The following is a 14,500-nucleotide window of genomic DNA, read 5'->3' on the forward strand; positions in this document are numbered from 1 at the left end:
CTTTAAGTACTTGAACTTTTATTCCATTGGATTACGCTTTGGGGGGCTGGGTCATCTGGGGTATTAATTCTATCCTGGAGAGGTAGGAGAAAAGTGTACTGGTCTAAAAATACAGCTCCTGAACTTCTAAACCTTCAAATCTCTTTGATTATGTGGCTTCTTTTTCTGAATCCTGAACCTGATTTTTCAAATTTTTTGAAATCCATTTATTCTTTGATATCAGTAGAGTAAGTTCAAAAAGAGCAGAGATGGGTATAAAGCTCTGCAGAGCTTTGTATAGAGAAGGCAGTTAAAGAGTCAGCATAATGATGCTGCTATTATTGCAGCATAATGAGATATCTGCTGAGTAGGTCCGAACATGGAGAGAGCCCCTCTGATAGTGATAGACTCTGAAAGTGACAGGCCCCAGTTTCTTCTGTGATACCGTACCAATTAGCTGATCTAAATAGGTACATATTTAAGTTTGAGGTCATTTACAGTTCTCAAAGGGTAGACTGCCCTCGAGAATGAGGCTGTAACTGACTCTCTGTGTCATAACAGACAACAGCGGGAGAAGATCCCAGAGGCCCCTTTTCCATACTTTGTGGTTTTGGGAGAGGACTCATTTTTGATAAAGACTGGGTACATTTATTCATCACACCATTGGGAAATGCCCAGGGTCGGAGAGACTCTCAAGTTAAAAGAATGTAGGGTCCTGCAGTGGTACTAGGATCAGGGGAAGCTCTGTTCTCAATTACATTGATTTAGCAGTGACAGGGATGCTGGGAGTGACCCACAGCGCCTCACCGCGGCGCCAAGAAAAGGGGGGAAGCCTATGTTGTGTCCTTCCGGGTCAGCAGACCGAATACTGTGTTACCTGATTCTCATCCCCTGTGACTGAAAAGTGCAAATACAGAGACCTTCGCCCAGGTACAACCATTACAAGATGGACTAATTACACAGTGTCCAGACAGGGCCCTTGCCGGGCAGGGCAGCTCTTACGAGAAACCATGAACGTCAGCCTGGAGCGAGCGGACATGAACTGCTCAAGCAGCAGTAAAGGCGCGTTAGCCAGGAACCTGTTCCACCATGAAAACAGAAGCTGTGTATATCCAGTAAGGGGAGAACTGTTCCCTTAAAACCACCGAGAGGAAAACAAACAAGCCCCTAAAATATGCTTGCTGTCAGCCTTCAGTATTTAAAAAGCATGCACTTCATTTGGGGTGCAACCTGATGCTTGTTCTCCCTTGATTTCAGCTTCCATTTTCTCCAGCAATCACTCAAGCCGAAGTGGAACAGCTGCTGGGGCCGTGCCACCCCCACATCCTGTCAGTCACCCTTCTCCGGGACATACTGTACAGGGGAGCCCCCACAACCCCTCCTCCCAGTTACCTCCACTCGCAGCTGTGGACGCCGGAGCTGAGAGGTAAGGCCATCTGTCTCTCTCTTCTAATAGGTGGCGCCGCTAAACCTCTCTCCACCGAGAAGAGCTTTGACAGTTGCATTTTATTAATAATCCATTGGTGGGTTGAATTACACAAAGGTGACATTTTAAAAGTACATACACAGAGCACGTGAATCAAATACCTCATTATCTGTTTAATTTTCCATAGGGGAAAAAATGAAGATACTGGTAATAATCAACTGAAGTGTCTGATACTGACCAAACAGATCAGAATTTTCTCATCTTTCCTTAGTTTGTTTCAGGGACTCAGTTTTAAGGTAATGTCCCTATAGGTTGAAATGCTTTCCAGATGTAAGATGGTGCCTTCAGAACCATAGTTCAGTAGTGTTATTTTAACAGCACAGCATAAAAGGGCACAGGATTTTAAATGCACCGCCAGAAAGGGGCTGCTCACTGAATACTTTGTGTTGATACCACCCTCGTAAAGAGTTTCTGAAAGAAAATTTTTAAATCTTGACATTTGGACTGCCTTGTGGTATGACAGTATGCCACTCCTTCCATTCTCTCCACTTCTCATCTGGCTTGAATTGACCTATGGAGGGGTTACTCCTAAATATCCACAGGGGAGAAAGTTCTTGTGGGCACCTCTATGCAATCCTGGAGTAGTAGATATTAGGTGGACAAAATAATGGGTTGAATAGGCAATAAGGATAAAGTTTTGAATATTTGATGTCACCAGCAATCTGTGGTTTTGTTGGCGTTGGCCTGGTCTAGGAGTTTTTTAATGTGTTAAGTCCACTGAGCCACATTTTAAAAATGTATGCCTACTGTTTATTAATACATCTGTTCATTTAAGAAGCATCCTTTGAGTCCTTGGTAGAGAAGGAATTCAAGTGACAAGATAGTAAAGTAATTAAGACGAATCAGAGGGGAGAGGCAGGGAAAATAAGAAGGAGGTTATTGTAGAAGTCTTTGTGAACAATATGAAGACCTGAACTAAAGTAAAGCAATAAGATGGAGAGTTTATTCGAGGGCTATTAGGATACAGAATCACTAATTATTAATGTATGTGTGGGGTAAAGAAGAAGGACCAGAATTCATTCTGGAGTTTTATCCCAAGACATCAAGGTGGATGATGGTGCTATTAACAGAAGAAAAGAGGATGTTGAGTAGAGGGAAGGGTGGGAAAGAAGGAATGATAACTAATGGACTTTGGGGTTTTGAGTTTCAGGTGGCTGTGAAACATCCATGTGGATGTATCTGATAGGCAATTAAAACATGGATCAGATATGTTAGACTTATCTTAACACTTCTGTGTTCATGGCTAAGTGTAAACAAATGATTAGCCTTCGCCCACAAAACCTGTCAGCAAACCAGTACAAATGATAATCATCTATTAAATTCACAGACTCGCCAGTTATCGGACATATTTCCGTAAATTCAGTTGAGCTTATTCATTTTAGGATTTTATTTACCTTCCAGTTGGGTTTTAAGTGATATTATTCATTGGCTTTTCATCATCCCGTTTCATTCTGCCTGGCCGAGAATCATCCCCTACCAGGTAGTGAAGCTAAGAAACCATCCATAGGGGCCTCTTCCTCTTTGCCTCATCTTCTTATTGGTGCTTGTAAAGACTTTTTACAAGAATAGAAGAAGGACGTAATCTGTGTGTTTTCTTTTTTGTACGTAGCCTTTAAAAGAATAAATGTAGAAAAAGATTGTAGCCATTAATGGAGTTAAAAACAACAGCCACCTAAACACCAGATTAAGTTCCAGCTCCCACAGCTGCTGATTGTTTGAATGTGTTCCTTAGATGCTCCTGCTACTTAGCTTGTTTCAGTCTTGTCTTTTACATTTCATTTTTATTTTATAATTTTTTTAATTTCATCTTTTTTATGTTGGTAACATATTTAACAACTGTAAGAATGGCACAGTGAACACCCATATATACTCTGCACCCATGTTCGCCAGTTGTTAACATTTTCCCACCTTCTCTCTCTTTCTCTTTCTGACTTGAGAGAGCCTTTGTTTGTTTGCTTGCCTGTTGTTTCAGAACCAATCTGAGAGATTGTTGGGAATATCAATGAACATTAACCCTAATTACCTTAGGAAAGATGTCCTCAGAAGTACATTTCTCCTACATAATCACAATGTAATTATCACACTCAGGAAATTTAACATTGATAAAGTGTTATTATCTACTATGCAATCAATATTCAAATTTCCTCATGTGTGTGAATAAAGTTCTTTATAGATAGAGTTGTTTTTTTTTTATGATCCAGGATCTAATAAAGATCATATTTTTCATTTCTTTTCTGTCTTCTTTACTCTAATGAATTCTCCTAGCTTTAAAAAAAATCATCATCTTCTTCATCATTATTATTATTGTTTTTTTTTCATGACATCAACAGTTTTTGAAGAACCCAGGATATTTATTTTGCAGAATGTTCCACAATTTGAACTAATTTGATTTTTTCCTCCTAAACAGATTTGTTCATATTTGGCAAGAGTAACGCATAGGTGATGGGGTGTTCCTTAGCTCTGTTGAGCCTTAGTGTGCAACTCACAGGGAATTAGGATTAGATGAACCAAAGCAGGTAAAGCACCTAGACTCTTACATGGCATGAGGATAGGCAACCTTGACATAGCTGAAAGGTTCAGGTTTGGAAGCCAGAGGATGTTGTCAAATGATTGCAGTGACTGATAATATAAATAGCCATGGAAGAGTAAATGGAGAGGCAGAGGAGGGTGGTGTACTTTGTATGGCTGGGTGAGTAAAGTGGATATTTTCACTTTTGTGGCTCTGCCTTGCTGCTCTGCTCTCCCCACAGAATGTGTGCCCCATTCCTCTGCCAGCCCAACTAGAAGGAGCAAGGGCATGGAAGGTTATCTCTTCCAATCAGGTTTGAAGATGAGGATGACTTGAAACAGCCCTGAATTATTCACTGTGTTTGCATTAGTATTCAGCATAAAAACACTAAGAGGAAATGTGCTTACCTTCCGCTTTGGGTTTATATATCTTTGCCTCTGTTTGCCTGGGAAATCCCCCAGTAAAAACTTCAGCAGTTTTCCTAACGGAAATAAGTTTATCACACTTTGCGAATTTTAGTGGGAAACTGGCATTTTCCCCCTGCTTTGCGGGCATTGATTCATCATTTATTTAACTTTAACTTGTTAATAAAATGGGCTGAGTCACTGTCATAAGTCAGGAAATGTCCACTGCATCTATCCAGTTAGCATGAGGTCCTTTGATCCTTCCCACCATAAAATAAAGGAAATGCAAGTTTTCTCAATTTGACAAGGTTCCGTTTTTATTTTGAAATATTATCTGAATGATACATCGTTTCAGTGAGTTAAGCCAAATCACACCACATCACCTAATGTTGACTTAAAATTATTATGGGAAGTGGTGTTTTACCATGTCATGTTGGTTGAGCCAGTGGTGCTTTATGGCAGTGGCTTCCCATAAGAGGAGCCCAGTGTCTTGGGAAATGTTAATTTACTGAGTTTCAAAGTATGTCTGTTAGACTAGAGAAAATAAACATTGATGGAAACCTTTTTTTTTTTTTTTTGAGATGGAGAAATCTCCCAGTCCCAAGAATAAGTCAGCTAGACTTGTGTCACTGACCTTGTCTAAGAGCATGTTGGCTGCCTCTCTTCATTCCAAAGAAGGCCACAAACATGGTGTGCTTTGTAGTACAAGTGCCAGACTTAGGGGACTTGTGGATTTACCAGAGTGGAGTGACATGTAAAGGGCTTCCTATGAGCCCCGCCTCTGAGCCAGAGAAGACTAAAAGCAAGGAGAGGACGTGCTCTTCCCTGAAGAGAATACATTCTAGTACAGGAATCAACATCAAAGAATGTTAGGGACAGTTGTTTTTGAGAACATAACCTAAATACCTTAACCAAATAATAAATGTCAGTTTCTTGAGTCTATATGAAGTATTGGGAAGACTTACTATTTTATATTCATATCAGCTGTAATATTGCTAGAGTTCTAGGTACTTTGATGTATGTGCAGTCTTTCTGTGCCTTTGAGTAACCAGGGCTGGTCTTCATAGACAGCATTTTCTAATTCACCATTGGGAACCTTTTGTGTCTTTCCTGGATGTCATTGGGTTAAAAATAGCAATTGTTTTCTGTGTAATATCTTTGCAGTTATGTAAAGTTCTTTAACTCTTGTCAAATCAACCTGCTCATTGACTTAGTTTGGTTATTTCTTCATCTTAATTCAGGATCTTTCTCTGTCTAAAGAGACAGAAGGATATTCCCTCAATATCTTATCATCCTTGACTAAATGTTATCAGCCTTGAGCTTGGCTTAATACTCAACTTGCCTCTTGCAGCTCCCCAGTTAAATCACTGGGTCCTTATTATCCATCTTGTTTGTTTTCCATTTCCCAGATGTCTATTTGTTAACTAGATTATTAGTTCCCTGAGGGCAGGAACCTAAAGTTTCCTTGTAACCTCCAGGTTTCTTATGCTTCTCTTCACAGTGGTAGATCCTAAGGAGGATTTAACATGCAAAAAGGACCAGTGAGGGGAAGGCCTCAGAAACAGGATTCATTACCAACTCCTGTTTCTAGCCTGGAGGAGTTTCTAGAAAGGATTACTCCCCTTGATTCATTGGTCTGAAGGGTGGTGACCTCAGTTCTCAAAGGTCCTACATCTTGTCTAACCTGCATACTTCTATACAGTACATAGTTGTTCTAATACAAATGTTCATGCATACACATGTTGCTGGGAGTCTCTTGCCATTGCTAAGGTTCCATTTGCTTTCCTGTGGTCTTTAATACTAGATGCTCAATACTAACTATTCTCACATATTTACATCTGTAGCATCTAAACAGCTCAAACTAGGCCTGCTTTGCTGTATTGCCCTTCCCAGAACTTCCTGAGTAAGCAGGAACGTGGATATCTTCACCTACTCACCTTTTCCATAGACATATACACATTCTCTCTTTACACTTAATCTTTTCTCTCTCATTTTAATCTTCTATTATGTGTACTGCTGCTGCTGCTAAGTCACTTCAGTTGTGTCTGACTCTGTGTGACCCCATAGACGGAAGCCCACCAGGCTCCCCCGTCCCTGGGATTCTCCAGGCAAGAACACTGGAGTGGGTTGCCATTTCCTTCTCCAATGCATAAAAGTGAAAAGTGAAAGTGAAGTCGCTCAGTTGTGTCCAACTCTTAGCGACCCCATGGACTACAGCCCACCAGGCTTCTCTGTCCATGGGATTTTCCAGGCAAGAGTACTGGAATGGGGTGCATGCAATAATGACTAAATCATAAGCATCATATAAAATATTAAAGTTTATCAAAATCAATCCTAGCATTGAGGTTTGTTCATTTATTGAGTCAGTCAGCTGATGTTTGGGCACCAATGCAATATGCTAGACACTGAGGATATGTGATGAAGGAGACTGATGGGAGTCCTGCAGTCTTTAAGCACTCAGTCCTGTGAGAGCTAACCAGGTCAATTGGTGATCATAATTTAGGATATTAGGAAAGGTTGCTACAGGAGATGGTAGAGGCACCTAACCAAAATTGGGAAGGCAGAAATAGAAGAAGAAATGTCTCCTTGAAATCTGAAGGTCTATAGGACCATATGTGTATATATATGATGTATGATATTGCCTGACATATATATGTATATATTTTATAAACTAAGAGGAGCGAGAGCAGGCAAGAGTGGAGCTTTATAAGTAAATGTTGGAAGAGCCTCATGAACTGCTATAAGGAGTTTGGGCTTTATCTAGAGAACAGGCTTTGTGTATTTGGCTAAGACAGGTACCCTGGTGACTCTGGTATACATTTCAAAGGCCTCCATATCCTATTATCCATTGAGCAAGAGTTCAAAACATATTCTAGGCCCAGCAAAAGAAGAAATTTTTAAGAGTGATTGAATGATTTGATAGGATGCTCACCTAATGCCAGGTCATGAGCATCATTCTTTGGGTTTCAGCCCTTTCTATTCAGAAGACAGTTATCCACATTTAGCTTTCCATTAAGGGGTCAATTTCTTTCTAGAAAAGAGACTTACACAGATATTCAAGATTAAGAGAGGTGAGGTCCAAAGTCCACCCCTCCACACGTCTACTTGAGAATTGAATGTAATGAAAGTTGTTCTGATGTTGATGCTGTAGACACAAAGAGGAAGAAAATTCCAATATCCTGGACTTGATAATGGAGATTACAGCATTGGATCTTAGACTGGAAAGGCTTGAGGTCCTTTTTTCTGTTTTGTTTTCCTTAAATCTGTGGGAAACTTCTGGTACTTCTTGATGGAATATTCCAGGGCGGAACAGCCCACTGGTCTTAAAACTTCTTAAATATTGATCATGACCACAGTCATGCTTCATCCTCTGTGGAAAATATCAGTTGGGTTATAGGCCTTTGGAATGAGCTTTCTTCTCACAGTGATATTCACTTTACTATTAATAATAGCTTCTTATAAATATGCTACCCAGAGTCATTCCCAGTAAGTCACCCATACGAGGAAATTGGTGTTACTTTCCTCTTACCCACCCAGTGATTCTGAATGGATCCTTTGGAAGAAAAGTAGAACAACAAAGGCATTGCTGAGCTAGCTTCCCTAGTCCTCTCTAATCTATCTCTAATTTAAACATCTGTGTTGTCTGCCAAACTTTTATGAGCCTAATTTAGCTCTACCTTCAGATACATTTTAAGCCTAATCAACTCTACTCCTCCAAACCTACTTCACCGCTATCCCCTTCTATCTCAAGTACAACAGTCCCCTAACTGTTTTTCCAACATCCAGTCTTACCTACCCACAACCTTCCACCTTCACCCAACACACACATGGTCTTGGCTCCACACCACAACAAGAGCTGCCCTTAAAGGATAGATTGAATCACTGAGGGTTTCCTGCTGGCGTCTGTGTTCCCACCATTCTTGGAATAAAGTCCAAGCTCCTTTTTCCAGTGTGAAGGGCAGCAGTAATCCTGAACAGATGACTGATGCTTTCCCATCTCCACATTCTTCTCCGTGTGACTTCATGGCAAAGCAGGAGATGCTGATGTGAGCTTTTGTGTGTTACTCCACCAAACACATAGCTTGATTTGCGGTTCAGATATTCATTCACATCAAACTGTTTTCCATGGATTTTAAATTTTGAAATGCACTATTTCCCTGTTTTCAAATTAATTATAAACACACACCACAAACTATCTATTAGAAAGTCTATAAAGGGAATTATAATTTTTAAGTGCCAGTGGAGTTTTTTCACCTCTGAATGCCAAATCAGCCATCTTTGTTTTGTTCCCGCATTCCAAACAGATCCACTTCACGTGAAGCCCGAGATGGTGTTTTTTTAGTCCCCTTGGATTTTCAGTCAGGAAAGTGAGTCATGACAGTAACAAAGAAGGCTTGAGGTAAAATAGAATTCTTTTTCTTGAAATCTCTACTTGAGTGCATTAGCATGAAGCAACATGGAGTTCGCTAAGCTATTAAGAGTATTCAGATGTATGCAGTGTGTTCTTTTCATATGCTTTCTCTGAAAGAGTGAGTTATATAGAACCAAAATTCCTAAAGTGGAATCCCACAAGCCATTCTAGCCCAAGTCAAGATATCCACATTACAAAGTACGTCTTCTCTGATAGAGAAAAGGCTGGAAAGGAAAGCCTCTGCTTAGTGTTTTAACAGTGTGATCTGGAAATCAATGTCATCTTTTCCCCTCTCAGGTGGAAACAGTTGGAGAAATTGGCTGCTGAGAAACTGTGTATGTTTTTGTAGGTGAAGGACTCTTTGTTCATTAGTGGTGAGGGGTCTTATTGAGGAGAAGAAAAACCAAGAGACAAAGTTCTTTGGGTTAGTCTTTTTTGGTTAGTCTTTGGGTTAGCTTCCTTTTCTGAGAAATAGTCTTTAGTTGCTTTTCTGTTTAGTTGCAAGGAGAAAAACTTTTCTCTGTTTTAATCGTCTTTCTCAGAGTAAATGGCTGAAATTGTTCTCTTGAATAAGATATTCTCCCCTCAGAAACAGAAACTGGTTTCTGAACAAATATTCAGCTGGCCATTCGCACCAGTTCGACAAAGATATCTACCTGGACACAAGAATTGACACTAAGTTGGGAACCATGTCTATGGAACCAGTAGTCTCAACAGAGTATTTCTTCAACAGCAACAGCCAACATTTATTATCATTGCATAGTACTGGATGAGGTGCTGGAAATGCAAAATGATAGCATTTTGGGGATTTAATGTTCTTTCCATCTATAAGAACCAACCTGTCTCTGCACATGCTAAGTTGCTTCAGTAGTGTCTAAATTTTGCGACCCTATGGACCATAGCCTGCCAGTCTCCTCTGTCCATGGGATTCTTTAGGCAAGAATATTGGAGTGGATTGCCATGACCACCTCCAAGGAATCTTCCTGACCCAGGGATTGAACTTGCGTCTCTTACATCTCCATTGGCAGGTGGGTTCTTTACCACTAGTGCCGCTTGGAAAGCCCTAACCTTTCTCTAGAGATCAAATTGCCAACATCTGCTGGATCATTGAAAAAGCTAGAGAGTTCCAGAAAAACATCTATTTCCGCTTTATTGACTATGCCAAAGCCTTTGACTGTGTGGATCACAAGAAACTGTGGAAAATTCTGAAAGAGATGGGAATACCAGACCACCTGACCTGCCTCTTGAGAAACCTGTATGCAGGTCAGGAAGCAACAGTTAGAACTGGGCATGGAACAACAGACTGGTTCCAATAGGAAAAGGAGTTCGTCAAGGCTGTATATTGTCACCCTGCTTATTTAACTTCTATGCAGAGTACATCATGAGAAACGCTGGGCTGGAAGAAGCACAAGCTGGAATCAAGATTGCCGGGAGAAATATCAATAACCTCAGATATGCAGATGACACCATCCTTATGGCAGAAAGTGAAGAGGAAGTAAAAAGCCTCTTGATGAAAGTGAAAGAGGAGAGTGAAAAAATTGGCTTAAAGCTCAACATTCAGAAAATGAAGATCATGGCATCCGGTCCCATCACTTCATGGCAAATGGATGGGGAAACAGTGGAAACAATGGCTGACTTTATTTTTGGGGGCTCCAAAATCACTGCAGATGGTGACTGCAGCCATGAAATTAAAAGATGCTTACTCCTTGGAAGGAAAGTTATGACCAACCTAGACAGCATATTAAAAAGCAGAGATATTACTTTGCCAACAAAGGTCCATCTAGTCAAGGCTATGGTTTTTCCAGTGGTCATGTATGGATGTTAGAGTTGGACTATAAAGAAGACTGAGTGCTGAAGAATTGATGCTTTTGAACTGTGGTGTTGGAGAAGACTCTTGAGAGTCCCTTGGACTGCAAGGAGATCCAACCATTCCATCCTAAAGGAGATCAGTCCTGGGTGTTCATTGGAAGGACTGATGCTGAAGCTGAAACTCCAATACTTTGGCCACTCATGCGAAGAGCTGACTCATTTGAAAAGACCCTGATGCTGGGAAAGATTGAGGGCAGGAGGAGAAGGGGATGACAGAGGATGAGATGGCTGGATGGCATCACCAACTTGATGGACATGAGTTTGGGTCGACTCCAGGAGTTGGTGATGGACAGGGAAGCCTGGCATGCTGCGGTTCATGGGGTCATAGAAAGTCGGACACAACTGAGTGACTGAACTGAACTGAACTGAACCTTTCTCTAACTGTGAATTTTTGTATATATTATGTTTCTTTTAATTCATTGCTATAGCCTATTATTGAGTCTCACTTCAAGAGAAGGTATTAAAAATTCATTTGTGGTTACTATAGTAGTAACCTGACATCTTCAGATGAAGGAAAAAAAGCGCATATAAACAGCACATGTTATTACTGACCACAAACAACCACCCAGCTAGTTTCTTTTCAAATTTATGGATTATATTGACTTCGGAGATCTCATTTAGCAGTGGCTTTCAAAGGCACCCAGCTGTACTTGGCAAGAGTACTACATTGGATGTCAGTTCTGAAAGTCCTGATGTCGTCAAGAGACTTGTGTTTGTAGTTTGAGACCATGAGGAAGGCCCGGAAGAAGCCATTTTTTAATCTACCTATACCTTGCTGTCTCCTGTTTGGACAAAAATAACACTTTTCCTCTCATTTCTCATCTGGCATTCTCACTACTCTCTCTTCTGAATGTTTTTCTCTCATCCAGTGCATTCTGTTGCAAGGCAGACTGAACTGTGTGCCTGACACTCTGCTGAACAAGAGAAAACCTTCCCTTAGCCACAGGACCATGAGTTAATCCCCTTGTTTTGACCTCCTCAGAGCTGCCCAAGGGATGACATCATTACAAAACTTTTTTCCACAGCAGTATTTTTGACATGAAATGTCTAAGACCACTCTGGATAAATGTTCTTCTGGTTGGCACCTTTTTGTAAAGAGGATTTGGCAGAATCAGACTTTTCTTTCCTTTTTCCCCTTCACATCAGATTCTGAAATAAGACAAACAACCGAGTCACAGCCAATTCTGCAGTCAAGATATTCCAAAAAGCCTGGCTCTTGGTTAAATGAATCCCGCATAATTCATTTCTGTAACATAGCCTGGATGTCCATTCCCCCTCACTTTGCATTTCCACAGGGGAGTAGTAGTGTAATGCCATAGACCCTGTTGCACTGTGCAAAGAAAAAATACTCTTCTCTGCCTTGGGCATTGGATACTTTGTTTTCTTGACTTATAACTTACTCCATAAACCCAAGTGGAGAAGCATTCCTCCAGAACACTCCATCCTTTATATTTCCCACAAATAGTCGTTATAATATATATGTGGCCTCTTTAAAAAGCTTTGATGATCATTTCACCTATAGCCAACTTCACAGCCCTCATGCTTTGTGGAGACTCAGGCAGTTATTTTTTAGCCTTAAACTCATCCAACTTGATAAATTATTTGCAGTTAATATTGACCCAGACTCTTGTAAGGAGAAAAACACTAAGCCCTTCCAGGGGATGGATTCAGCTCTTTGAGTAGTTTGGAACCGAGTCCTCAGATGAACATACAGCTCTTGGCCTGCTTTGGTCCTGCCCAGATGGACAATGTTGCAATTACCCACACTTCCTCAAGGCCGTTTCTTCATTTCTGAAAACTAGTCTTGATTGTCTCAGAAGCAGAATTCAATTTGCAGTTCCCCCAGTAACGTGCTGTGATTCATTCGAGGACAAATCTGGATTGAACTGAGTCCAAGTGTCTCTTTTGTGAGACAGAAGGGAAGTATAAGTAGATACTATAGTCACCCAGATGAGTCAGCCAGGAATTCATGAAGTGATTCATAAATTGTTATAAAGACCACTAAAGTCTGCTAAAATGGAGCACTGTCTGGCTATACAAAGTGGGGTATTATCATTGGGGGGGAGCGGTTTAGATGTTAAATCAGATGTGAAATCCTTAAAACTGTGCTTTTCTTTTTAGGTTTTGAAAAGGATTCCTTTTTTCCCCTTCTGCAGTCAGCCAAATGCTAAAGCCATTTTTCATTGATTAGTTTTCACAGATGAATTTTAAAACCACTACAGATGATACCCCACAATTCTTTGGGGGAATAAAGAATACCTCCCCAAATCTACCATAGACCAGTTTCTATTCATTATTTCTACTCCCTGGCAGCAAATCAATAATATTTTTCATGTGAATACAATGAAACTAGCTGTTCCGATGCATTCTTCCTTCTTTGGGAGGTCTATAACCCTCATGGAAGAAAGAAGGTGGGGAGGGGGCGAACTATCCAAGCACATATTAATCTAGTTGATCATGTAAACACCTCTTTTCAAAGTGTTAACCCCCAAAGCAGTGCTAAAACACACAGCCCCACGTTGCTTGCCAGCACTGATTGCATATACAATACAAATGAGGAAAAGTGAGGCATGCTTATGACATGTGCTTGGTTTGCAACACAGCCTATTAATAAAATTTGTTTGAAGAAACACAATTGTTAATTGACACATAGAAATATTTTGGATTTATACATAAGGGAGGGTGTAACTGAAAGGAGCTATCCAGTTGGAAAGATTAAAGGTATAAGCCTGGCTTGGGCACAAAGATCCCCATTTTAGAACCGAGCAAACTGGGAAACACATAGTCAGATTTCTTAAAGGCAGTAGCTTACTGATGCCCGCCCCCCGCCCATCCTCATCACCTGGCGGTGAGGAACAAAACCTCAGAGGCCCGCAGGAGTCCTCTTCCATGCTCCCTTGTCTCTCTGCTTTGCTTTGCATCTCTGTTAAAAAACATCTTACCTTATTGGGATAAAGTGGTATCTGGAGAACTAACTGCGTGACTTTGGCAAACCATTTCATGTCTCTGGGCCAGATATGATGGTGCACCAATGTCCTTCACCTCAAATATTCTATAGGTGTATGGATTTGTGGGCTCAGAATAACTTGTTGGAAAAGCTGGAAAACCACAACTAAGTGCTCATAGAACTAGAAAATTAACCAGATGAGTAAATGCCTCACTTTCTTTGAGCCTCTTTCCATATTGAAATAGTTAAGGGAGAAAAGAGTCCTAAGTTTTTTTTTTTTTTTTTGGAGCTTAATAGATATTCTAACACAATGCTATTGTGTTAGACAACGCTTAAGCATTGGGTATATTTTAAATCAGATAGCTTAAATGTACCCTCTGTTCAGAGAAGTCATTCCATAAACATGTATTGATCATCAAAAATGTATCAAACATTCATTGTTTAAAGGACTTTGATACCTAATGTAAAATTGTTCGTAGTTACGCTCCCATCCCTCACCTTCCTTTTTTGTTTTTCTCTGTACTACTCCTTTCTTCTAGCTCAATACACAGTTTGTGGATTTAAACACGTTCATTGCCTGTCTCCTCTCACCACAGTAGAGCTTCCATAAACTCAGTGTCGTTTGTTACTGTATCTCTAGTGCACCTTCCCTGATAGCTCAGTTGGTACGGAATCCACCTGCAATGCAGGAGACCCCAGTTCAATTCCTGGGTTGGGAAGATCCGCTGGAGAAGGGATAGGCTACCCACTCCAGTATTCTTGCACTTCCCTTGTGGCTCAGCTGATGAAGAATCCACCTGCACTGTGGGAGACGTGGGTTCGATCCCTGGGTTGGGAAGATCCCTGGAGAAGAGAAAGGCTACCCACTCTAGTATTCTGGCCTAGGGAATTCTAT

The 14,500-nt window shown here is 40.7% G+C and overlaps 1 protein-coding gene across 4 annotated transcripts in view; it reads left to right on the top strand.

Annotated features, from left to right (window-relative positions):
- GLIS3 (GLIS family zinc finger 3) overlaps positions 1-14,500 on the top strand; it is a 499,909-nt gene that overhangs the window by 445,463 nt on the left and 39,946 nt on the right. For all 4 annotated transcript variants that reach the window (XM_061425406.1, XM_061425407.1, XM_061425405.1 and 1 more), the window contains one exon: positions 1,237-1,405. In XM_061425406.1, the coding sequence (XP_061281390.1) occupies positions 1,237-1,405 (169 nt within the window). The remainder of the gene's footprint in view (positions 1-1,236; positions 1,406-14,500) is intronic.

The sequence above is a fragment of the Bos javanicus genome, chromosome 8 (genome assembly GCF_032452875.1).
Source record: "Bos javanicus breed banteng chromosome 8, ARS-OSU_banteng_1.0, whole genome shotgun sequence".
NCBI classification, from domain to species: domain Eukaryota; kingdom Metazoa; phylum Chordata; class Mammalia; order Artiodactyla; family Bovidae; genus Bos; species Bos javanicus.